A 26,563-nucleotide genomic window follows, 5' to 3' on the forward strand; every position below is an offset into this window, starting at 1 on the left:
TGATAAGACGGGTCAAGGGTAAAACGGTTGACTCCTACTCGTCTCGAGTCTAAGCGTGTGCTCCACTGTTGAAACGCTGAAAATAGCTGACCTTTAAGCTCACAAAAAACAGGATTGGTTTTCAAAGCAGTAGGTGTAGGTTTGTTTGCAGCCGTTCTCGTCGCCGTTTTAGCAAATACCGTACCTTTGCATTTAGATTTCCGCATAACATATTGGCAGGTGGAGATCTTCTATCATCTGTCAATGTGAGACAATAGGCCCTAAGGCCTATTGTCTCACATTGACAGATGATAGAAGATTAAAATCTTAACTCTGTGTAAGACTCACATTTCTAGTTTCTGCGACACACAGGGAAAACCTCTCAAAGGTTACCCTTTGTCTCTAGGGTGTCTAAGCGTTCGTCCTCCACCTAAATCACATACGATATAGTCTTTATCCTTGCCAGTAGCTTTTCAATGTTTTCCCCATCAAATTGGAGCTGTGTGCGCTTTTCAGTCCTCAAACAACCATTACTACGAAACGTCCGCTCCGATTGTGACATCACCACCTGGTGCTTTCTCACAGCTATTCCGGGTACAACACTTCTAGGAAGAGAGGTCCACGTAGAAACCTGGCTTGGACCAGTTCCAATCAAAGCGGGGGTGATGTGAGTCATCAGATGGTTCTTTTCAACTATGAAGGGTTAAACCCAGAACCTTCCATAACCCAGAACCTTCAGAAGTTCCGTGAAGTTCTGTGATTGTTTTTTTTAACGTTTCCATTATAACCACAAACACGCCTGAAGACATCATTAAACAAAAACTCATAAAAAAAGCTTTTAAAAAAAATAGCAGATCTACAAGTTCAGGCGTCCCAAGCAACGCGGGCTGTGAACTTGTACATCTGCTACTGTAAATTATTTTATAGATTCTGAGTTCCCAGAACTCAGGGTTAGTACCGGCTCCTGAGCAGAGGGCCCAAACTGGGTTGTGAGAACCTTATATCTGATACCGATGCTGTAGCTGTAATGGAAACACATCCAGAACATGTGAAACATGTTACACAGCACAGCACGGTTCACTTAGATCGGTTCTTTGGAGTCAAAACACATCCAATAGTTATCGAGCGGCCACTGCCCCGTCACAGACGGAGAACGCTGTGAGAAAAAGGTATAGCTCTCCAACCGCACCGACGTCGGCAGCGTTGGAAAGCGTTTGTTGCCAAAAATCGGCTGTTGAATGGGTGGTGGGTACACAGTCTTCTCAGGGTCGCAAGTTGTAGGGCTTTCGACCCTACAACTTGCAAAGCTCGGTCGGCTTTCGACCGTCGGGTAGCAGCGGAAGAAATCAAGCCATAGGCTATTGTTTTTAGCACCATAGTAGCCGTCTGTCGGCGTCGGCTCTCAGGTGCATTCAGCAACTTTTTTTCCCCACACCTTCCAAACCGACTGATCTCCCGACTTCATTCGACTGCCAGTCTGTAGTGATCATTATTAGTAGTCTGTTTGGTGGAGGAGAGCTACCTTAAGAGGAGCTACAAGGAGAGGAGAGCCTCTCCCTCCTCCACCCAGAGGAGGTCCAGGGTCTCGGCCTGCCGCTGCTCCCGCCGGTGGATCCTCCGCAGGCGCAGGATGTACAGCAGGATGGCCAGCAGCACCACCAGGATGCACAGGGAGAACAGGTGGTGGTTGTAGACGAAAGAGGAGCGCAGCCAGCTGGAGCTCTGGTTCTGGCGGAAGATCTCCTGCTGGAGGTCCCTGGAGACGGACGGAGGAGGAGGTGGGAGTTATTATCTTGAAGCAGTGCTCCTTCAAACGTTTTTCAATTCAAGGACCCTCGGTTATATGTATTAGGCCACGGACCCCCCATAACTCTGATAGTGTGCAAATCATTTGTACAACAGCACGGTAGCGGCACAAAGTCTACAGTTACCGTAGTTGACCACTGTTAAAGGTGAAATGATAATGAGAGGGAGAGTGAGACAGAGGAAATTGGGAGCTATAAATGTATTCTTGTGTTAAAGTTCTTCTACGTACCGTACTCGTTTGTTTTTGTCGTTTTCATTGCAAAAGACAAGAGTGTTTTGTTTACAGTGGGTTCCTGGGTCCATAATTCTAAATTTCATGGTTGTCAATCATAAGATTATGCCTCCTCTAGATCAGTGGTTTTCAACCCTTTTTGCGTCAAGGACCCCCAAATTGACAAATATTAGCCCAGGGACCCCCATTTGAAAATATATACCAGGGACTTAACCATTTAGATTTATTGGGGGTCCCAATATACACTGTATCATCATCATTAGTGTTCATTTAACTCTGAGAGTGTACAAATGGAACCAAACCATTGGTTCCATTTGTACACTCTCAGAGTTACAGACACACAAGGTCCAATTTGGTTCCTAACTATTCATTTGTCTGGGGACCCCCTGGAACCCCCTCAAGGACCACTGGTGGTCCCCGGACCACTGGTTGAAAACCACTGCTCTAGATTATGTTTAAAGATATACAAGAAAACCTTGGTTATTTTTGCTTTTTTAGGCCAATATGGGATTTTTGTGAAACAGTGTGAAAGGGAGCCCCCACAGAATAGCGCTGTGTTTCAAAAAATTAGCACAAGAATGTATTCATCATAATTTTAGAATTATGATGTTTTGGTCGCCACACAGCCAACCAGTCGAAATTGCAGATTGAGTCGGCCATACCAGCCCTGACAAAAAAAAGGATAGTCATTTTGTATTTTAATCCATGCAACTCCCACGAGTGGAATTTCCAACGTTCTTTCCGTATGGTTGGAAAGAACCGGACTCTGACCTGAGTGGCAGGAAGCGGGTCTTAAAGAGGATGGCTCCCAGGGTCCACTGGACCTCCTTGTCGTAGACCTGCTGGGCGGTCTGCAGACTGTGGTAGTCCTTGGGGAAACGGAAGCCCGAGTGCAGGACCTCGTACATCCAGGCCGATTTGAAGCACTGGTACCTGGAAGCACAGAGGATGGAATGGATGAGCCAACACTTCAGGATTATACAGGGACATGACTTTGAACTAAAAACCATTTGTAGAAGCCATTTAACTGTTTTTGTTTGTTTGATTATTATTAATATGATTGTTGTTGTTCTTATTATTTGGCATTATTAGTTCTATCAGTTTTGATGGGTTATTGGTTTATTAGATTATTATTTGTGGGCACAAGAGCACGCCTCTCCAGGGCTCATGTAGGCCCTGGTTGATTGGGAAAGGGCATGCACCTGGGTGGCCAAGAACAATGACCAAGAAGCTGTTTGTATGCTCACTTGTGGATCAGTAAATAATGCAAAGTGAAATTCAAGCTGTGGACAGTGTGTTATTTCGCCTGCGTACAAGACAAGTCTCAAGGTGTGTCAGTGGGTTTTATTGACCTTTGTGAAGGTTTGGATCAAGCCGATGAAACGCCACTATACACCACTTCTTTCAAATGGTTTTCAACCTTCAACGACATTGTCTAAGTAAGACGTCACCCGACAAACATCTACAACAGCTCATACTGTAAGTTAACCAACATCTTACAACATTCAAAACAGCTCATAAAGTGTGTTCTCTGGGGATTCAATGCTGGTTATTTCTGTTAAATGACGTAACTGCCAGTAATTGATGCAAACAAGAAAATTAACCAAATTAACACCAGACAGTGATGCCATTAAATATTTAATTAGACATCTCAGAATGAACATGCAAGATTTGAAGGCATCATATTTAAGGATCGTAGCAAACTTGGCAACACTAGAATGCATCGCTGACTACCAAGTACAGTACGTACAATATCTGCACTCCTCAAGTGAATATGCATGTTTCTACGCGGGTAAACGTATTTCAACTCTGACATGGGGCGCAAATGTGACATTTTCACAGGAATGTGCCTGCTTGTCGTTCCGCCTTTTTTATTTCTTCCTTATTGTGCTTTATTTTTATCCACACTGTTGAGGAGGCTCTACGAAAAATCACACATTTCACGACGTACTGCTATGTTGCCACAGCTGTACTATAAGTGCATGTGACCCAAAGAATGAAAACAATCATTTGAAACAAAGACTACTTTTGATGCTTTTGTGTGACGCTGTAGTATGAACAAGTAGGGCGTTAATTTATAATAAAAAAAATATTTTAAAAAACCCACAAAGTTTTCTGCCCATCAGCAACTATATATTTGAAAGAAGTTAGTTAAGTTTAGTTACACATACTAAATGGATTGTGTGTGTACTAAACTGTACAGCAATTTGGCTAAACGTAGTGGACTAATTAAGGATTTTAGATTGATATAGCGATTACACCCTGAATGATGAGATGACTTACTTCAGTCTGTTGATGTCAGCCTGCTGGGAGAACAGCTTGCTGTCCAGACGTTGCTTCAGTGTTGACCACTGGGTGGCGCAGTACTCCTTCAGAGAAACACACACACATAAAAGGTTAGGATCCGGAACCGGAAGGAATCGGAGCAACCGGATCCAACATTGAGGAACCAGGAATCGATCCTATCACTTTTGGAACCTGTTTATCAGCGGTTTGTCAGAGCTGGTATGTGGACTTCACGTCTGCTATACCATTGGTTCTCAAAGTGGGGTCCGGGGACCCCCAGGGGTCCTTGAGGGAGTTCCAGGGGGTCCCCAGCTAAATGATTGATAGGGACCAAGAAGACCTTTGTGGGTCTGTAACTCTAAGAGTGTACAAATGGAACCAGATGGACCCGTTAGGGTCCATCTGGTTCCATTTGTACACTCTCAGAGTTAAATTAACATTGATTTTACAATATAAATTGGGGTTCCAGAGATAGACATGCCATTAAATGGGGGGTCTGTAGCCTAATGCATGTCAAACTGGGGGTCCTTGAAATTACAATGGTTGAGAATCACTGCTAGAGCCGTAAAAATCTTCTCTTATGGGGGTCCCTGGCATATATTTTCAAATGGGGGTCCGCGGGCTAAAAAGGGTCAATTTGGGGGTCCTTGACATGAAAAAGTTTGAGAACCACTGTGCTATACTATTACAATACCGGTGGTTCTCAAACTTTTTAATTTCGAGGACCACTCCTTCAGTGAAACACCAACCAGTCAACATCGTCAACATCCCGTAAACCAGTGGTTCTCAAACTTTTTCATGTCAAGGACCCCCACATTTATATATATTTGGCCGCGGACCCCCATCTGAAACGTATAAAAATAAATCAAGAATAGCAGATGTACAAGCTCGCAGCGCGGCACAAAGTGACGCGCTGCGAACTTGTACATGTGCTATTTTTGATTTATAAATAGCCGATCCGCTGTGTATGCTCACAACGCTTCACATCACGTGATATGTTGTGAGATATTAGATTTAAAAAGATTTTCACCTATAATGATATGCACAAAATGGGGGATGCCAGGTTGAAAGTGTTTAACCATGTACTCAACCAAACACTGAATAAATCAAGATAATCTTGAAGTGTGATGGTGATTTGTTGTTTAATACATTATTATTTTCATGGGCAGCCACAGGGAATAAAGACAAAAACAAAACTTGTTATTGTTGTTAACCCATTCTATCCGGGAACGCAACTCTGTCATTATAGATTTCTTTGGCTATTCAAAAATGGCTGATATACAAGCTCATAGCGCGGCACAGAGTGCCGCGCTATGAGCTTGTAGATCTACCATTTTTGAAAAGAAATCGTGAAAATATGTGCAAATCTTTGAATATATATATTTTTAAAGCGAACATTGTAACTCAAATCTTTGCTTCTGGGGGGTACCTGGAACTAAATATTTTACAAATGTTTGCTTCAAAAAAAAATATATATATATTCAAAGATTTGCACACATTTTCAAGATTTTTCTAAAATGGCAGAGCTTGTATATCTGCTATTTTTGAATAGCCAAAGAAATCTAAAAATGACAGAGCTGCGTTCCCGGATTGAATGGGTTAAGTCCCAATCTGTGATTTGTGAAACGGTGTGAACAATAGCGCTGTTTCATAAACAGCTAGCACATTATGTAGAAGTATGATGTCTAGTTTATTATCACCTTATTCACCTTATGTTCTTCATATTCTACATCATACATGGGCAACTGGCGGCCCGGGGGCCACATGCGGCCCCCACCTTCACTTAATGTGGCCCGCAGGTTAATATCGGAAAAGTGATATATTATTGATTTCAGTTGTTACAATTCCAAACATGCAAACATGACTCGCTTTAATTACTTCAGTCTATATTAGTAGCTTAATGACTAGTATTAAAATTCTATTGTCTTTTTTGTGTCCAATGTATTTGTATATAAGTTCATACAAATGCATTTGAAATTAAATAAAAATGTTACTTTTCAGGATTCCAATTCAAAAATAAATGCAGGATTCCAATTAAAAATAGCAGAAATAGCAGATCTACAAGCTCAAAACGCAAGATCGGCTATTTTTGCTACTTTTGTGTGACAGAATGGTACGGCATTAATTCACGAAAAAAGTTAAAATTCAGAGATAAGAGGTTTCTGTCTGACAGTATGCAATGTGGCCCTCTGGAGTGAGTGTAGAAATATGGTGGCCCTCTCCATCATCAAAGTTGCCCACCCCTGTTCTACATACAGCCAACCAGATGAAAGAAATTGCAGATTGAGGCTTTTTTTTAACTTTGCTTTTATGAAATATCCGAGACCATTATGGTTTTATGGAAGATGCTTCCCAACATGTATTCTCTTGCTACTTTCATTTGGCCCATTATAACACTCTTTAATCTTATAATAAAACACGGTGGCGTGCACAGACATTTTGAGGGGCAGGTGCTCAAGTAAATTATACTTTTTTTTGTTTACTTGGTCTGCTCTTTTTTTCCCTCTACACCTATACCTCTTTGCCAAAAATAGCAGATCTACAAGCCCACAACGCCTCGCAGCGCGAGGCGTTGTGGGCTTGTAGATCTGCTATTTTTGGCTAAAGTTCTCCCCAGAAAAGGGATGCTAGGTTTCGAGTGGTTATGGTAAAAAGAAAAATCATATCACATAAAGATTTGGCGGACCCCCTGTAGTAACTCTGAGGACCCCCTAGGGGTCCCGGACCCCCTGTTGAAGACCCCTGCTTTAAACTGATTTTTTTTCCTTCTTTTTTTCAAAAGGGCACTTCTGGTCAAGGGCAGGTGCTCTAGCGCCACCTAGAGTCTTATCTGTGCACGTCCCTGATGAAACATCTATCAGGAGACCACGAGGGGAGGTAAATGTAAATACCCATCGACAGGAGGTGTCATTCACTGCCAGCGTTCTTGCTTTTTCTCCTTCGATATACTGTAGTGCTTTTTATATCTTCCAGACTGGATTATTGCAACTCCCTATTCTCCGGTATTGACCAGTCCTCCTCACTCAGGCGCCTGCAGCTGATGCAAAACGCAGCTGCTCGCCTCCTCACTGGCACAAAAAAGCGAGCGCACATAACCCAAGTTTTTAGCTGCTCTGCACTGGCTTCCTGTCAATTTCAGAATAGATTTTAAGCTTCTTTTATTTACTTACACATCTTTGCACGGCCTGCTGGCCCCTTTTATACTGGTCTGAACTGTTGGAGCCCTACCTACACCCCACACAGAGCACTGAGGTCAGCCAACTAGTTGCTTCCCAAGTTCCCAAAAGCGGGTAACCTGAGGAGTAGGGGTGACCGCACCTTTGCTGCTGCCGCTCCTAGGCTTTGGAACAGCCTGCCCTTCTATATTAGAAGTGTTAATTCTATCAAGGCTTTTAAATCCCCTCTTAAAACTTTTATTCTTTAGCTTTTAATCACACTTAAGTTCATGTCTTGATCTGCTTGTTGTATGTGACGTGTGACCTTGTTGTTGTTGTTCCACTTGCACACTTTCTTGCTGATGTTTTTTGTCTCACCCTGTACAACACTTTGGTAAATTTCGATTGTTGTGAATGTGCTTTATAAATAAAGTTTGATTTGATTAGTGTTTGTATTTGTTGATGATGATGATGATTTGTTGACATGAACTATTGTGTTAATTTTGCATGTTTTGTTGATGAATTGAATATATAGGACCACAATGGAAACAAGTCCGCAGGACTGCATGAAATCATTCATGGCAACTGAGAACTTTCCTCCAGTTACCTTGGCATAACGTGAGTACTTCCCGCTGTCGTACTGCCCTCCTATCCTCAGTACGTCTTCCATACAGTAGTAGAACTCTGAGAAGCCATAGAACTCACTGTTGCTGAAGTCAATGGGTGCCTGGAGTGGAGACAAAACAACACATGGAATTATACACATATATCTATATAGGTCGAAACATGATTGTAATACTTTTCTAACCAGACAAGGTGACTAAGAACATTTTCTCTGGTACTGTATACCAGTGGTTCTCAAACTTTCATGTCAAGGACCCCCAAAATGATATGTATTTGGCTGCGGACCCCCATCTCAAAAATATTTTGTGCCAGGGATTTTTCAAAAATAGCAGATCTACAAGCTCACAGGCACTCGGTGCCGCTCTATGAGCTTGTATATCTGCTATTTTTGAATAGCCAAAGTATAAAATATGGTTAAAATGATTGGTGCTAAATTAACACATTTTGCTGGGGACCCCCTGGTACCGCCCCAAGGACCCCTGGGGGTCCCCGGACCCCACTTTGAGAACCAATGCTGTATACTTTGTTTTCGATATGGTATATGCTTAGATGGGCTTAAATGTAGTTTCCCACTTAATTTTGGAAGTTGGTTTGATTTATTTGTATGTATTTTCAGACTTTCTTGGAACAGAACGTCCTACCTGGTAGACCCCCCTTGGGGACATGGTTCCGTTGTGGAGGCCTAGGAACGGACGCACAGCGCCCTGACACCGGGCCCAGTTCCCCTGGCCTCTCAGGTACACCGTGTGACCGTCGCGGACCACCGTCTCCGACAGCTCAGCGGGGAGACAGGGGTCCAGGAAGGGTTTGTCTTCACTCAGACCGGTTTGTGTCGTTAGCAACCTGCAGAAACGGCAAACATAAAAAAAGCTTTAGCATTTTGTTGCATCATCATGCCTTCATGCCTTCAGAGGAACCTGCACCCTGACCCAGTGGGAAAATGGCAGCGTTGTGCTGCACTATAATCACAAATAATCATAATTTGAACTGGGGACCCCCCACCCTGACAAGCACTTGGAATTGTAGGCATTACATTTAGATTGACTCGGTTCCACACACAGATGAACGTTGTGAAAATAGCCGATCTACAAGCTCACAACGGTGTGCACTAGCATTGTGAGCTTGTAGATCGGCCATTTATTTTTTTATTTGGCTTGAGTAAGTCATCTCAAAATGTACTTTTTCCAAAAAGGTGGTGTAAATGTGTGACCTTGAATTCATACGCTTAAAATTCAAAAGATGTGACATGATAAAATTATTATCAATACATTTTGTGTGCTTGTGTTAGGGATGGGCATTTGGCTTATTTTTGTATACGGTATGTCGGGAGCACAACTCAATTCAATTCAATTTTATTAAAGTGTCAAATCACAACAAGTTGTCTCAAGACACTTTACATGTAGAGAAGAGACCCGACATCCCACCCTGAGCAAGCAATTTTGCGACAGTGGCAACGAAAAACTCCCCCTTAACTGGAAGAAACGTCAGGCAGACCCTAGGCTCTAGGGTGGCGGCCTTCTGCCTCGACCGTGTCGGGGGGAAAGAAGAGAGAGAGAGAGAGAGACAGAGGAGAGACAGAAAGAGATACAGTGCAAGTAGTAACAATAACAATAGTAGCACATAAAATAGTGTAAGATAGTATATTATAATATAGTACAGCAATAATGTGTATGCAGTATATAATGGTATAACAACTGACTGTCAGAACTCTTCTCATTGCAGACAGAGCCTAGAAGGTGATCAATGTTTGTTGGAGCCAAATTGCACTTCCAATTTATTTTGATTTGTTTGATTTAAATGAATGGTGTGGCCTTGGTAACAAGAATGACATCATGTCAATCAAGAGTCAGTGGGCGGTTACTATGGTTACGCTTTAATACCTGGCAGTGGGTGATTGTGTGCAGGTGTGCAATGAGGGAAGTTCCACACAGTTTTCGCCATGTCATACCATGTGTTGCTGGGCGGCTTTCAATGTTATGTGAGTTTTGTTTATCTTTATGGATTGTGGAACGAAACAGCTTTTGAGCGGCTAGGTTAATAAATGGATTGACATATCCAAAGAGACACAACTTGCTCTGCCTCTGGACATTGAATTAATCATGCACGCGTCTTGACTAAAAGTCAACCCAGTTGCCCCTCGATGTATAGTCTAAACAGGTACAGGCTCTACAATGTTTAAATCAAGTTAAACAGTCATCTGTCTTAATGGAAATGTTTCCCACTGCCGTGCTGGTTTCCCAGATGTGTCTATATCAGCTACAGTTTCAGAGTAGTCTTTTTAAAAGCCATTAATGAAAGCGAAACTTGACTGGGGTTTATATGTGTAGAATACAAAGGCTGCTTTTATTTTGCGTGTGGGCAGCAACATTGGATATACTGTGTATATACGTTGTATAAAATCCCCCGGGATAAAGTTCGCGTCAACATTGCGGTTTCTGGATGACGCAGGTTGGCTCAGCTGTCACGACCGTCTCGCATGTCGCACACACTGCTCTGTGGTGACGCTATGCATCCCAGAATGAAGCACTTCTGTAGAACTAATTAAAGGGTTATAGTTATCCAATCTAAGGAGATCACTTCTCTGCCGATGGTCACTTTAAGAAACGGAACAAGCGTGTAACACTGCTTGTTCACATTTTAATATTTGATATTTTAATATTTGGTATTATTCATATGAGTTATTTTCTTATTTGTGGTTAAAGGAAGGGTAAGTGATTTTCTTTGGTTAAAATAAGTGTTAAATAGCTCTATATTCTGATAGTACACATTGCTATAGAGTGTTTGTTCAGTAAAAGGAGTCTCCTTGTATCTCCAGATCTTTATTAAACAGAAAATGCATTTTCGTTTCAGTTTCATTTCCAATTTTATCCAATCAGGATAGAGAACTCAATCAGGATACAGATTAAACAAGTGAAATTGGAAGTGATGACACTAAGAAATGAGCAGGCAAAATTGGAACTGGAACACTATAAAAATGAAGCTTAAAAATGGGTACTTTCTCCTGATTGGCTGAGATTTTGACACTTACCGGAAAATGTATTTTCTGTTTATTAAAGAGCTGGAGAGGCGGAGAGACTCCTGTTACTGAACAAACACTCTATAGCAATGATTACTATCAGAATATAGTGCTTTAACCTTTTAACAAAATACTTTTTGTTTTAACTCAAAAATATCACTTACCCTACCTTTTAATTGGTCCTAGATTCGTTTTTAGCGGTGCCAACCGCTCTAAGCTTGACTTTGTCCGTATGTCCGTCCGTCCGTCCGTATCAGCACGGGATGATGAGCACGGGATTTTACACAGCTATAACTCCAGTTTGCAGCATGCCACCAAGTCCAAATATGGTATGTGGACTTAGACCACCAATAGGGACGAGCATGACTTGCTGAAGTTAGCAAAGAGGGGTCCAGGGACCCCCCGCGTATGTTATGTCCGTCCGCCCGTTTAGGGCACAGGATTTTAAACAGCTATAACTCCAGTTTGAAGCCTGCCACCAAGTCCAAATTTGGTATGTGGACTTACACCACCAATAGGGACGAGCATGAATTGCTGAAGTTATCAAAGCGGGGTCCAGGGACCCCCCGCGTATGCTATGTCCGTCCGCCCGTTTAGGGCATGGGATTTTAAACAGCTATAACTCCAGTTTGAAGCCTGCCACCAAGTCCAAATTTGGTATGTGGACTTACACCACCAATAGGGACGAGCATGAATTGCTGAAGTTATCAAAGTGGGGTCCAGGGACCCCCCGCGTATGCTATGTCCGTCCGCCCGTTTAGGGCACGGGATTTTAAACAGCTATAACTCCAGTTTGAAGCCTGCCACCAAGTCCAAATTTGGTATGTGGACTTACACCACCAATAGCGAGGCGCATGACTTGCTGACGTTATCAAAGAGGGGTCCAGGGACCCCCAGCGCCCGTATGAGCACGGGATTTTAAACAGCTATAACTCCAGTTTGCAGCATGCCACCAAGTCCACATTTGGTATGTGGACTTAGACCACCAATAGGGACCAGCATGAATTGCTGAAGCCCCGCCCCCTCTGTCTTCCCATTGGCTGGCCTTCAAACAGCTATAACTCAAGTTCGCAGCATGCTACGGAGTACAAATTTTGTACGTGGACTAAAACCAGCAATAGGGACGAACTGTAATTACTTAAGCCCCGCCCCCTCTGTCTGCCCATTGGCTGGGCTTTAAACAGCCATCATTCCAGTTTGCAGCATGCTACCAAGTACAAATTTGGTAAGTCGCCTCAGACCACCAATAGGGACGAACTGAAATGAGTTAAGCCCCGCCCCAAAGGCACCGCTTCCTTCACACAGGGTGTGATTTTTTTTTCTTCCCATGAACACGGTTAACCGTTTAAAAAACGTCTTATCACTACTGTGTGTAATTTCTCTTTCTCCATTGTCCCCTCAGGGATATTCATCTTCACAGTCTGTTCCAACAGAAAAACACTTATACCATATAGCACACAACAACATAACACCAAGACAAGGTCAAGTTTATTAATAACACCAAGACAAATACATGGTGTCCCCAGTATACACAAAAACCATCCTATGGCTGAAGGGACAGAACGTTTTCCCATTTCAAAGTTCTGTATCTTCGTCCGGAATGGCATGAGTTCGAAGTGACGATGTAAGGCTAAACGTGTGATGGCTTTGTTGTTCATATCAGAAAGTGTGTGTGTGTGTGTGTGTGTGTGTACCTGTTTTTAGACAGTGTGCTGTTGACCAGCGAGTCTTCGTAGCGCTGTCGGGCCATGTTGCCACCGAAGCCCAGGAAGGTGGTGACATAGACGCGGTACACGTGCTGGGTGCGCTCCACGTCACAGCCCAGGTTGAACTCCGCCAGCAGGCTCTTCCCTGCCTCCTCCTGAAACAACACACACCGAGGTGTTACCATAGCGCAGAGCAAGGTGTGTACGTACCTAGCACTGTGTCTTTGACCTTTTCAATACTTTGTAGTGGGCAGCTTGTAATAGGCTCTATGCACAGCAGCCATTTTTGAGAAAAATTGGGCCTCTTCTGACTTCCTTCACAGGTGTTACCAATGATACGAATGAAGGCTCTGTTCCATTCTGGTCAAACAGAGTCAGAGTGCTGATGTTGTGCATGTTGGCTCACTAGAAATACTAGTGGGTCTCAAAGTGTGGTCCAGGCAGGAACCCTCATGGTTCCTTGAGAGGGTGTAACTCTGAGAGTGTACAAATGGAACCAAATGGACCCTCCCGGGTCCATTTGGTTCCATTTGTACACTCTCAGAGTTATGGGGGTCCTTGAAATTAAAAAGTTTTAGAACCACTGTGCTACACTAAATGGAACAGAGCCTTCATTCGTGTCATTGGTAACACCTGTGAAGGAAGCAAGGAAGGGGCCCAATTTCTGTCCAATATGGCTGCTGTATATAGAGCCTATTATGGCAACCTAGAAATTCAAGCGTATTCTACTCAATCCAGGTTGGCCTTGCTAAAATGCTAGTGTGACTGACCACTGAAGTTGTTCTGATGCTGTTTTGGTGATATTGTCCCCATCTCTTCTCTTTAACAATACAGAGGAAAATATATATATTTTTTGATTGATTTTGTTTTATTTTGAACACTGTTAAATGACAAAAAGAAATACATAAAATAAACATAATACACTTAAAATAAGAAATATAAAAATATGAAAACAAATACATGTTGTACCCTGGGGTGTTCGAAAATGGCATAGGATGAAGTTAAAAACGTATCTAGTCCTATCCCTTATTGCTCAACGATCAAAACGTGGTTTTGACATGGTTCCTCACCTCATCTGGTGAACTAAAGGTGACCGCACTGGGCACCTCATAGGCTATTTGCAGCGAAGCCCCTCCCATGTCCATGATGCCCACTGTACGCCGTCGGCTGATTGGCTGCTGGTTCTGTGACCCTGTCGTCACCTCAACCATGGCGTCTTCTGTCGAAGGGAATAAAAGTCAGTCAATTATTTCACTGTTCATTGGTCAAATTCAATAACTGAAAATGCTTCTTTTCGTTGCACATGCATATGTGTGTGTGTGTGTGTGTGTGTGTGTGTGTGTGTGTGTGTGTGTGTGTGTGTGTGTGTGTGTGTGTGTGTGTGTGTGTGTGTGTGTGTGTGTGTGTGTGTGTGTGTGTGTGTGTGTGTGTGTGTGTGTGTGTGTGTGTGTGTGTGTGTGTGTTCACAAGAACATAAAAGCTGTCACAGTTAAAGCCTAAGAAGTTAATAATCGTCAGATTTGGATAGTTCACCACTTAAGCCAGTGTCACATGGCTCACAACGTGTTACGATGCCATCATGTGATGTGAGAGTGTAGATGAGCGATTAGTTTTTTTTTTATATTTCTTGTTGTAATTTCTTTTTACATTTTTGATTATACAAAGCACAATAGGGATGCCAGGTTGAAAGTGGTTAAACCATTACACACTCACCCTCATCAGCATGGTCAAATCGGCCCAGCACAAAGTTAATGCCAATCCATGCATACACTCCTGAGGTAGAAAGGCAGCATCACAACAGTTAATAAGATAAGCTGCCTAGCACACACATTCAGGTAGACAAATATCAGTGGAGACAACACACACGTCACAAGTGAATGCTCATCTCTTCACAGATCTGATAAACGTATCAATTTCTGTAATTGTCGAGTTAAAAAACAAAAATATAATCTTGTGCCTTTGATGTGTCTTAAAAGAGATTTGATCAAATTTGCCCATGGCTCAACATTAAATAACCAACTCAAGGCAATGTCAGCATTCAATGATAATATCCAAGCAATCCCACTTATAGACTCACCTTCCTGTTTCCCAGATATGACCTCAGCATGCGACTGAGAGAACAAGAAATCAAACTCAAGGGGAACGTCGCTGACCAGGTCCTCCAAGATTGCAGTCTGTTGGCTAATAACACACAGGTACATCACTGTTAAGCACTGACATTTTAATTCAATGTTCACCTATATAATGATGATCGGTACACATCGGCTGCGTAATCGCCGATACTGATGTTGTCAAAAGAAAAGTCAAATATTGGCTGATATCAGTGTTGATTTTGACAGCAAATTTAGTTTTGAAATGTTTTAGTTTTTGTCTAGTTTTAGTCGACTAAATATAAGATTATAGTCGACTAAATCTACAGTTGATTTAGTCGACTACAATGTATTTTGGCGGTGCCTTAATAGGCGTCGTAATGGCTGATTTTACACTTGGTTGCATGCTGAAAATAGCCGATCTACAAGCCCACAGCGCGCCGCGCTGCGACGCACTGTGAGCTTGTAGATCTGCTATTTTCAGAGCGCGACACCCGAGCGCAACCAAACATAAAATGACTTGTCTTTTAGTTCTACTGGATCTCTTCTCCACTAGTCCCTCACTAACATTTTAGTCTAAGTCTTTTAGTCTTTATTTGACGAAATTGTGAATTATATTTAGTCTTAGTTTCAGTCATCATAGCTTAGTTTTTATTTAGTTTTCGTCAGTGAAAAAAAGGTAGTCGAGGAACATTTTTCGTCATAGTTTTAGTCGACGAAATCAACACTGGCTGATATATATCGGCCAAACCGATATATCGGTCGGGCTCTACTAAAAACCTAGCACTCAGGACACGCACACACATATCTAAACCTTACAGCTCTGACAGCAGCCTCATGCCTGCGGTGCAGAGGATGTAGAGGGGGGTCTCCTTGTGTTTGGCCCTGGGGACGTGTGCTGCTGCGAAGGTGAGGAGAGGCTGGAGGTAGTCACTGGCTTTTGTTGGCGTCTGGCCCAAGGTGGAGATACCTGAACAATATGAAACAAGCACAAGGCTGGTGTTAAGAGAGGCAGCAGAGCTGAGGCGATTTCTTTTTTCTGGTATAAAATCTCATCATTTAACTTTCACCCACTTGATCCTGAGCCATCTGGTTACTTAAGGCCTATGAAGGAACAGTATCTTTTTGTTGAAAAGATGCACATTTAAGAACACACAAGCTACAACTGTACAACAGATGTCACATTACAATAAGAGAAACCACCAAACATCTTTACCTGTTCTTGTGTGATAGAAACAAGCAAATTTGTTAGTTATGATTTTGAAAACGGATCTTTGCTAAACCAGGTTTCTATGTAGGCTCACATCCTAACTAGGTCTCCGCCAGGTCAGGTAGGTTATTGTGGGCCAGAAATGTTGGGAATGCGCCAATCAGAAAAATCATTTTTAATTTTCAATGATCACTTGACTATAAAGATAATGTGTACCGATTTGCGTGATGTTTGGACAATAATTGTAGGAGTAATATTTAAAAAAAAAAAATTCAAAAATCGTCCTCCTGGTGGCGCTATAATAGGGCAATGTTAAAAGGGTGGCATTTGTTCCTAAACGTAGTGCAAAGTTTCACCACATTCAGACGCTTAGCACATGTAAACCAAATGAAATGATAAATTATAATACGATGGCATTTTTTGTAAACAAGGTCCCTTTTATAATTGAAATGAATAGATGTATTGTGCAGTAGTCTTCTTTTTTATGTTCTTAATAATTATGGCAGCTGTTCAAATGTGCCCGAGGGACCAGACACCCTCGTGAAATTGGTACAAAATAAACACAACATAAAACATAAAAACACAACATGTTCTGTGCTGAGGAGCAAAGTACCACGTCAGCCTGTACCCTTCTAGGCACATTCTCTGAGTACAATCTAATCTCTGTAGTGTGACTAAGATAAAACACAGCATCTGGTATGAACCACGTTACCAGACAACATGTTCAGCTAAACCATTTAGACCTGAGGCCCATTCTACAAAATGTCTTCTAAATCATTGGTTCTCAAAGTGGGGTCCGGGTCCCAGGGGTCCTTGAGGGAGTTCCAGGGGGTCCCCAGCTAAATGATGGATAGTTGGGAACAAAATGTACCCTTATGGGTCTGTAACTCAGAGTGTACACATTGTTACACATTTGTAGACTCTGAGTTAAATTAACATTGATTTTACAATCTAAATTGTGGTCCCAGATATAGAAATGCCATTAAATGGGGGTCCGTAGCCTAATGCATGTCAAACTGGGGGTCCTTTAAATTAAAATGGTTGAAAAAGCCGTAAAAATCTTCTCTTATGGGGGTCCTTGGCATATCTTTTCAAATGGGGGTCCACAGGCTAATAATTGTCAATTTAGAACCACTATTCTAAATCCTAAGTTTTCTGTTTTGTTTTTTTGCAATATCAGTGCCAGTGGCACTCAAAACTTTTTCATGTCAAAGGCCCAAAATGATATGTATTTGGCCGCGGACCCCCATCTCAAAATATGTTGTGCCAGCAGGGACCCCCAGAAACAAATACTTGAGTTAAAAAAAAAAATTCACACAACAAATAGCCAAAGTATAAAAATAATGATTAAAGTGGTTAAAATGCTGAAATGACACCGATGCTTTCCCGGTTTTAATGGGGTAACAACAAACCATACACAGGGGGGTCTTCAACGTTTTTCAGGCCAAGGGCCCCTTAGCTGAGAGAGAGATGAAGAAGGGACCCCCTCTACATAATAATAAAATTGTTTGTGTTGCAGGTTAAACTTAGATGTCATAGTAATATAATATTAAAAAAGGCTCATGAGGAACACAAATATATATATTTCCATGCTTTGGTATGAGCTTTAAAGGATTTCTGTTCACACACACTCACATTCTAAGCTGATGTTGGCAACGGTCCATGAAGATAACCTATCAATCGCATGTGGGTACTCCTCAGCAAAAACATACAACCCTCTGCTGCCCTAATCTGTAGTAATCTCAACATTATGTAAGTCAGAGATGAGAAAATAACCACACCAATACAAGGAGCAGAGAGAGCAGAGAAAGTATGGGTATTTTCTCATCACTGATTTACAGCGCAACAGATGTCTACCTTTCCTACGATACATACAGTATTCTGGGAAATGTAGACTAGGGATGGGACATGGGATATGAAGATTACATGTCACGATTATCATTGCGATTAACAATATTATTGCAATAATCAAAATATACTTAAAAACTTAAAATGACGCTTTTGTTGTAACCACTTGAACCCCAAGCATCCCTGTTCTGGGGTGGAATGTTCGCCAAAAATAGCCGATCTACAAGCTCACAACGCGTTGCAGCGCGTTGTGAGCTTGTAGATCTGCTATTTTTGGAAGTTGTACTGAATTTGCAGCTCAACAAAAGCTAATTGATCCTGGTGTATGATGGAGGACAATTTCACAATAACTAAATACCTGCGATGCGATTTATTGTGAGCGTTTTTTATCCCTAATGTAGACATGAGTTAAATCACCCTGGGTGCTCCTCCAGGCATGTTCCTCCTAGGGTTTTCACCTCAATTCCATCCTACTATGGAGTTGTACATGAAATCCAAGATCCCCAGATCTTTATCAGGGATAAATGGCTCTGGTTTTCTATATATGGTGAACCACAGACAACACACACATTTAACCAATTGTTGTTCTAAGGCTTATTTGTATTTCAAATGTGAAAAATAAATATTGTTTCCCTTGATAATTCATCCTAAGATCACAATGTTTATGTTGATTACTTTGAGCCAAACAGCATAAATAATGATAATAAACTTTATTTGTATGGCACCTTTCATGACATCAAATGCAGCCCAAAGTGCTTTACATAAAGAAAAATAACACAATATTAAACAAGACTAAAAACAATAAGATCAAAAACATGATCAAGAACAAATTAAAAGGAGGCAAGATCAAAATGAAACGATACAAGAAAATAGCAAGAACAAAACATCACTACATCACTTTAGAAGGATTCCAGAACCACTCAGTAATGTGTTCTCTCATCTTGGTTTTTGTAAAAACTCAGGCTGCCGCTTTCTAAACAAGTTGTAGTCTCTCAGTGTTTTTCTTAGGAAAGCCAGAAAAAAGTGCATTACAGTAGAAGACGAAAGCGTGGATTAGCGTTTTTGCATCCTCCACTGACAGAAAGGCTCTAATTCTAGCAATGTTTCTGGGATGAAAGAAGGCAACCTTAGTAACATTGTGTATGTGTGCATTAATTTAACTAAGAAACGAGAATAACACCTAGGTCTTTTACTGTAGCATTGTTTTGGGTACTGGATCTAAACACCTCACTTGGCTCACTGGAGCCAATTATGGAAGGAATAAAACCAGGATAAAACCGTGCCTGACAGACCAATCCAATTCTCAAGGCGGTGTAATAGGATCTTGTGGTCAACTGTGTCAAAGGCAGCTGTCAGGTCAAGTAGTAAAAGGACACACCACTAGAGGCAAACGTGTCCCTTTATAAGGCTCTACACTTTATCCCCTTATTGGATTGTTATTCTTACACGGTTGGGGAGGCTCTAAGAACAATAATTTCACTTCCTGCGATGTTTCCACAGCTGTACTGTAAGTGCATGTGAAAAAACAACATACAGTTGTATGTTATACATTTCTATTATACAAAACTTCTTCTTCGTAGGGTTTAGTTCATAGAGTGAGCTGGGACTGAAGTGAAGAAAAACAAACGCCCTCCTGTCTCCTACTTAAGCCTGATTTATACTTTTAAATTGCATGTCGTAAATAGCAGATATAAAAGCTCTACAAGCTGTTACCACCAGTCTGTAGATTTTTCTTTTTTTTTTTAAGAGTCAAAAATTGTATTCAACACTGAAGTATTTTTGTCTTTTTCTTTACTGTAATTTTTTTCACGCGTACTTTCGGTTATTTTTAACATAGATATTTAATCATTTTGCATTTGTAATTGTATTTGTTTATATGTTTTTATGTGGACCCCAGGAAGACTAGCTGGTTGCAATGGCACCAGGTAATGGGGATCCTTAATAAAATAAAATCTTGTAGAGCTATTTACTGAGCACGACACCGTCCGGCAGGCAACCCAAGTATAACTGAGCCTTTCTTTACTCACCAGGTTTGATCTTTTTGACCACAGGACGGCGGTCACGGTCGGTCATCTGTTTGATGTCCAGCAGGGTGTGGGGGTTCCCGTTGTGGGGGGGCCAGAAGTAAACAAACACCCTGGAGCCACTGCTGCCACAGTCCACCACCACCCCGTAGTTCAGGGACGGGTTGAGGATATCAGTGGCCTCCATGGTCTCCGCTATGGACAGGTATCTGTGGAGGATAAGTGACCGTGAATGAATGAATGGGAATAAACCATTTGTTTTGAGTTATCATTCTGGCTTTGCAATACAATGATGCAAGTTAGATAACAGTTGCATCTGTGTAACCACTTTATCCATATTTTATACTTTGGCTATTCAAAAAATAGCAGATATAAAAGCTCATAGCGCGGCAGTGCCGCTCTATGAGCTTGTAGATCTGCTATTCCCATTGCTGTATCAGTGTTGCTCCAACTTTTCCATGTCATGCCCCCCAAAATTATATGTATTTGGCCGCGGACCCCCATCTCAAAATATGTTGTTCCAGCAAATATTGGAGTTCAAAACGCTTTAAAAATACACACTGTATATATTCAAATATTTGCACACATTTACACGATAAAAAAAAAAGAAATTGCAACAAGCTTGTATATCTGCTATTTTTGAATAGCCAAAGAAATCTAAAATGACACAGATGCGTTCCCGGTATTAATGGATTAAAGCAAAAATAAAAGCTCAGACAAAATTGTGTCCTAATGTGTGAATTTTTGAAACGGTGTGAAAGGAGAACAGTATCTCAATGCGTCGCAAACAGTGTTGAAACGGTGTGAAAGGAGATGTACATGGCTCTGCAACTGTGATCTGATGTGAGAGTGACAACACTAGCGTTGACTCCCATTGTAAGAATGGAATGCGGAAATGCTCGTTCTCTCAATGAGGAAGTTCCAATGTTTGGAACTATAGCCCACAGCAGCCTGCTTTGCGGCGAGATCAAAGCGTGTCATAACTCTCTCTCTCTCTATGGGTCTGGGTGTACTTACTTGTTGATCCGGCCCCGAGCGTGGTAATGCTGGGGGCCCAGGAGCTGGTTCTGATAGAGGCCCAGCAGCAGCAGGGTCATACAGGTCAGCAGCAGCAGCAGGAGCAGCCTCTGCCTGGGGACACAGCCACAGTACCAGGAGGCAGGCACACAGGACAGGCTGATCCTGTGTGGAGGAGAGAGAGGAGACAGCAGAGACAACCATGAGCAAACAATATGAACTTAATTAATAAATAAATAAACTGGAGCAACGGAAGCTATTAAAATGATCAGAGGATCATGTGACACCTCTTCCCCGCTTCCGTTTCGTCTTTACAGTCGCGCAAATCTGTCCTAATATAAATCAAAATAATCAAAGCATATAGCTTGCTGCTTATCAGAAATGGAAATTCTAAAATGAAATGTGAAGATATTTTCGTAAATGTCAGATGACAGCTTCTGTTCTCGGCTTTCGGGATGTGTAGTTCCAGACCCTGTATAGCGTTCGGGGCGTAACCACGCAGTCTTTTGAGCAGGAGCACGCACATGCACGGATAAGTGAATGCGTTCCACTCGATTCGTCCTTTGCATAACAGTAGGTCAGGTGTGGTAGCTAGTAGCGTCTGTATATTAGTTGTTGGTAGACTGTCGGAAAACAATAGGCAGCTGTTAAAGGCACTTCACACCCCATCAGATGCGCAACCCCCGTCAGGTCTCTCCATTCAAATGCATTGGTCTAGCGAGGGCAGTGGAGTGAAAGATCAAACTCGTTTCGCAAGCTATAGTCAGGAGGACAGCCTAATCTTATCAGCATCCATCTTCGTTTCTGTTTTTCCACAATCACAGGTTAATAGCATATATATATATATATATATATATATATATATATATATATATATATATATATATATATATATATATATATATATATATATATATATATATATATATATATATATATATATATATATATATATTCTATTATCCTACCTTTCTTTCTTAGGTTCTATAAATCAAGGCATTCTTTAGAAAAGTTACAAAGAAAACTCAAACTAAATAAAAACCTAGCAAAAACTACACACATAAACCTAACTAAAATTAACAAAACGTCAAAATAAATTGAATATTTCATAGGCTAATGCTGGTCAGGGCGTGCCTGTGCGCATTCGCACGTGAAATCATTAAATACAATGGTAAATGGTGCATTTATATAGGCTTTTATCCAAAGTGCATAGATTGTGCATTACATTCACCCATTCACACACACATTCCTACACCGATGGCAGAGGACCCACCTCTTGTGGATTGTGGATTAGTTGTCTGGCTACGCGACACTACCAAAATGCCAATACAAATGCATTAAGAAACATGGAGTTCTGCAGACCATAGATGTATAATGTATTTGGGAGAAACTTTAGGCTCTATTAAAAAGGACATCTGGCAAAAAGGTGTTATGACATTCTATGATGTATTACACAATAAAACAGATTATTGTGATACATAATAAGACACTGTCTACTCTAATTGAATTTCACATATTGAGAGAAACCAGTAACAACCTACACATGTTCTATATGGGCACCTTTGTTGTCAGGATAATTTCTACTCTTGTGACAACATAACATAATTGTGAAGTGCCCCCATTCTATTAAATGTACAAGTCATATTTCCCTACTATGTATATTGTGAAATCAGCAGGGAGGAGGACACCATCAGATGAGAGCAAAGGTGCTTTGGCAAGGAATGATGTCATGGACAGGAGGACGCTTTGATCATTAACTTCCATAATAATCAGTGGTTCTCAACCTTTTCAGGCCGCGACCCCCCCCCCCAAAAAAAAAATATATATATATTTGAACTGGGGACCCCCCAAATCATATTTGAACTGGGGACCCCCCAAAATATATTTGAACTGGGGACCCCCCACCCTGACAAGCACTTGGAATGTAGGAGTTGAGGCGTTACATTTAGTTTGACTCGGTTCCACAGATAAATATTGTGAAAATAGCCGATCTACGTAGATCGGCTATTTTCAAATGGTTTGCCTCTTTCTAATATAATTTGACAATTTGGCCAATGTTTTACCGGTATTTATTCATAGTGTAGTTTGTTGATTACTTTGATGCAGTAATGGTCTTTTCTTTTTTTTAGGTTTTAAAAAGGTAATAAAAGTCCTTAAATTGTCACTTCAGTATCATCTGGGGACCCCCCCCCCCCAAAAAAAAAATCATGTGGGGACCCACCTGGGGGTCCAGACCCACAGGTTGAGAACCACTGCATTAGACTGCTGTCGCCGAATGTATGCATGCATCTATAAAGATAAGGCCAGTAATAACAGTCTTATGTACTGACTATAAGAGGGGTAAGATGTGCTAAAAGCTATTCCTTTAAAAAAATCTATTGGAGAAGCATAATATTCCTTACAAACAGTGGTTCTCAAAGTGGGGTCTGGGGACCCCCAGGGGTCCTTGAGGGAGTTCCAGGGGTGGTCCCCATCAAAAGGATTGATAGTTGGGAACTAAAATTGCACCCTTAATAATTATATAGCATCAAAATCATACATCGGCAATTTGAAAACGGCTGATCTACAAGCTCACAATGTGTCCTGACGTGATGCGGTATGAGCTTGTAGATTTGCTATTTTCAAAACATCTACGTGGGGAATTTTGAATATTTGTGAAACATTTGAACAGCATATGGGGGGGAGGGGGGTTTGTATGGGGGTCTCTGGCACAAAACAGATGTGGGTCCAGTCAAATACACATCGAGACCTGGAACGCATCTGTGTCACTTTAGATGTCTTTTTCTATTCAAAAACAGCAGATATACAAGCTCATAGCGCGGCACCGAGTTGTACTGAGCTTGTAGATCTGCTATTTTTTTTAAATCTTAAACTTAAACCGCCTCAGGTCTTAATGGGTTGTGGGTCCTTTGACGTGAAGAATGTGAGAACCAACAGCTGTCTTACACACCAGGAGTTGTTGAGTGCCTTACCTTGCCATATGTTATAGAGTGAAATACAAGACACTGCACAGTTGTCTGGTCATGGTGTGGTTTCTTCTGATGTGCTGCTGCCTGGAGGAGAGGAGAGAAAAGATCAGTGGTGGATAAAGTACTCAAATGTTTTACTTAAGTAAAAGTAGCAATACTGCAATGTAGAAGTACTCTGTTACAAGTAAAAGTCTGGAATTCAAAATTGAGTAAAAGTACAAAAGTATTGGTATGAAAATGTACTTAAAGTACCATAAGTAAAAGCACTAAACAGTTTGAAAATAACAGATCTACAAGCTCAAAACGCGTCGCAGCTATTTTCAAATAGCCTATGTATAAAATAGGGCTGAAGTGGTTAATGTATGTTTCATAACGTAAAAATGCATATCTGCAAAGTGAAGTTTTCAAATAATTGTAGTGGAGTAAAAGTACAATATTTGCCTCTGAGATGTAGTGGAGTAGAAGTAAAAGTATTGAAAATTGGAAATCCTCAAGTAAAGTAAAGAATACCTCAAAATTGTACTTAAATACAATACTTGAGTAAATATACTATACTACTTTCCACCACTGGAAAAGATAAACAGATCCATGGCATCATGATATTGATTTGCATTAAATAACAATAGACAAGAGACATTCCATAAGCTACAGTTGTTATGTAATTTAACTAGTCGCCATCACAATACATCTGGCAGAAATTAATTAAAACACCACATTTAGCCCTATTTAGTTGTTATGACAGCATGTTTTTTTCTCTGCAGAGAATAGATTATTATATGCTCACACAACAAGTGCACAATATAATGATACAAAGTGTAGAGTTTTAGCTAGCACCTAACCGGCTTCCGGAGGGATGCCATTATATCCATTGAGCCCACTTCCATATGGTTGTAATGTAATAATGTGTGATTATTATATTACTTACTGTTGCGTTTCCTGTTCCAAGACTTGTTGAATGGGTCGTTGTATAAATGTGTTATTATTTGTTTAGTACAGAATATAAAGAGCCCAGTACTTCCTCAGATAGATTACTACAGAGGAGGAGGCTGGAGAGATCATGTTCGGATGGGAAGTGACACAACGACGTCTTTAAATCATACACTACGTATATCCGGGTGGGAGGGGAGGTAGCCATGGATCACACGACGGTCGTCTCGTCTGTCACGACCGTTATGGATGAACTTCAACCTGGTGTTTGCACTTTCTCCATGTACATCTACATGAAAGTTCATATTTCAAATATAAAGTGCTTACCCCCATGGCCATGGATGTTATAATTATATACGGTCCCTCAGAAGTACCCGTATGTTCCTTATTGTTCAATTAAAAAGCATTTTAATCCGATTGGTGGCCATTTTTCTCATAGAGTTATAATGTATCAGAGTGCAATACACGTCCCAACCGATAGGGTCACGTGGTTGAAAGCATTTGGAGAAAATGCGGAGAAAATGGCCACCGATCGGATTAAAATTATTTGTACTGAACAATACGGAAGATACAGGTTCTTCTGATGTTTCATAAATAATTGTAACATCCGTGGCCATGGGTTCAGCACTTTATATTTGAAATTTGAACGTTTATGTAGATGTACGGACCAAAAAGGAAGAAAGGCAAAGACCAGGTTGAAGTTCATCCAAGACTGTCATGTTTCAGGCCTAGGTGGGAGGGTGGCGTCGCCTATTGTTTTTGTAAGCCACGTCATACGTGTGCGTTGAACTACGCCTCCACGTGGACAAATGCCCACATGACAGGGACAGTAGATTGTATTGTAAAATGTGTTGCTGTCAACTTGGTTGCTTTTTGCCAGTGGTGGAAAAAGTGTGATTGAATAAACTTTAAAGGCTGCTCAGACAGGTAATATGCTAAATTAATCAGTGCCTGACACTGATTAATTAGTGATTAATCAGTGTCAGGCACTGATTAACACACACACTTCAAACAGACTGGGGCTTCCTGAATACAATATATATCACATATATTGTCATATCCTTTTCTATAGGTAAACAGAAGCTTCTTTGGTTAATCAAGAGATGATTGTCATTGTTTTCCCAAACACCTACTGTAGCTATTGAACGTTCTAAGCAAATGGCTCCACTCTTTACCTGTTGTGCCCCTATAAGGAACATTTAGCAGACTTCTCATTTTAACTATTTATTTATACTAATGAAATAAGTTAAGTTCTGGCCCATTTTTATGTATGACTGTGGCTGGAAGATACTTAAAATACTTAGCAGTTTGCAAAGACAAGCACAGGTTGCTTTTCGCTTCAGTTCATTCATTCAGAAACCATGATGCAATGTTGCGGTGCACGTGTCTTTAATGTTACACGGTGTTTGGTTCGTTTCGTTCAGAAATCATATCATCTGATGATGATCCACGACCTCAGCAGGTCAAGTTTGACCTTGAACAGGTCAAGATTGTGTTGTTTCTACAAGTGTGTGTCTGTGGGAAAAAATGACCAAATCACTACCTAATCATTCTGTTTTAAGTAACAACTTTCAAATTACATAAGCAGCAACACTCGTAACACACCACCACGTGACCACAGCTGCTGCACTGTTATGAAAAACACCGCACAATGCCCTTCCGTTGTCACAACTC

The 26,563-nt window shown here is 41.2% G+C and overlaps 1 protein-coding gene across 1 annotated transcript; it reads right to left on the bottom strand.

Annotated features, from left to right (window-relative positions):
- Positions 1–322: 322 nt before the first annotated feature.
- LOC311058310 (ectonucleoside triphosphate diphosphohydrolase 7-like) lies at positions 323–25,022 on the bottom strand. Its single transcript, XM_084075718.1, has 14 exons — positions 24,888–25,022; positions 23,966–24,046; positions 20,994–21,158; positions 19,980–20,185; positions 15,714–15,864; positions 14,882–14,985; positions 14,518–14,577; positions 13,875–14,023; positions 12,793–12,959; positions 8,724–8,925; positions 8,066–8,185; positions 4,301–4,386; positions 2,789–2,950; positions 323–1,735 (listed from the first exon to the last, which is right to left on the bottom strand). The coding sequence occupies exons 2-14, from the start codon at positions 23,971–23,973 to the stop codon at positions 1,513–1,515; spliced, it is 1,803 nt and encodes a 600-aa protein (XP_083931844.1). The 5' UTR covers positions 23,974–24,046; positions 24,888–25,022; the 3' UTR covers positions 323–1,512.
- Between the last annotated feature and the right edge of the window lie 1,541 nt (positions 25,023–26,563).

This window comes from Gymnoscopelus microlampas, assembly GCF_963454915.1.
Source record: "Gymnoscopelus microlampas genome assembly, chromosome: 2".
Lineage (NCBI taxonomy): Eukaryota > Metazoa > Chordata > Actinopteri > Myctophiformes > Myctophidae > Gymnoscopelus > Gymnoscopelus microlampas.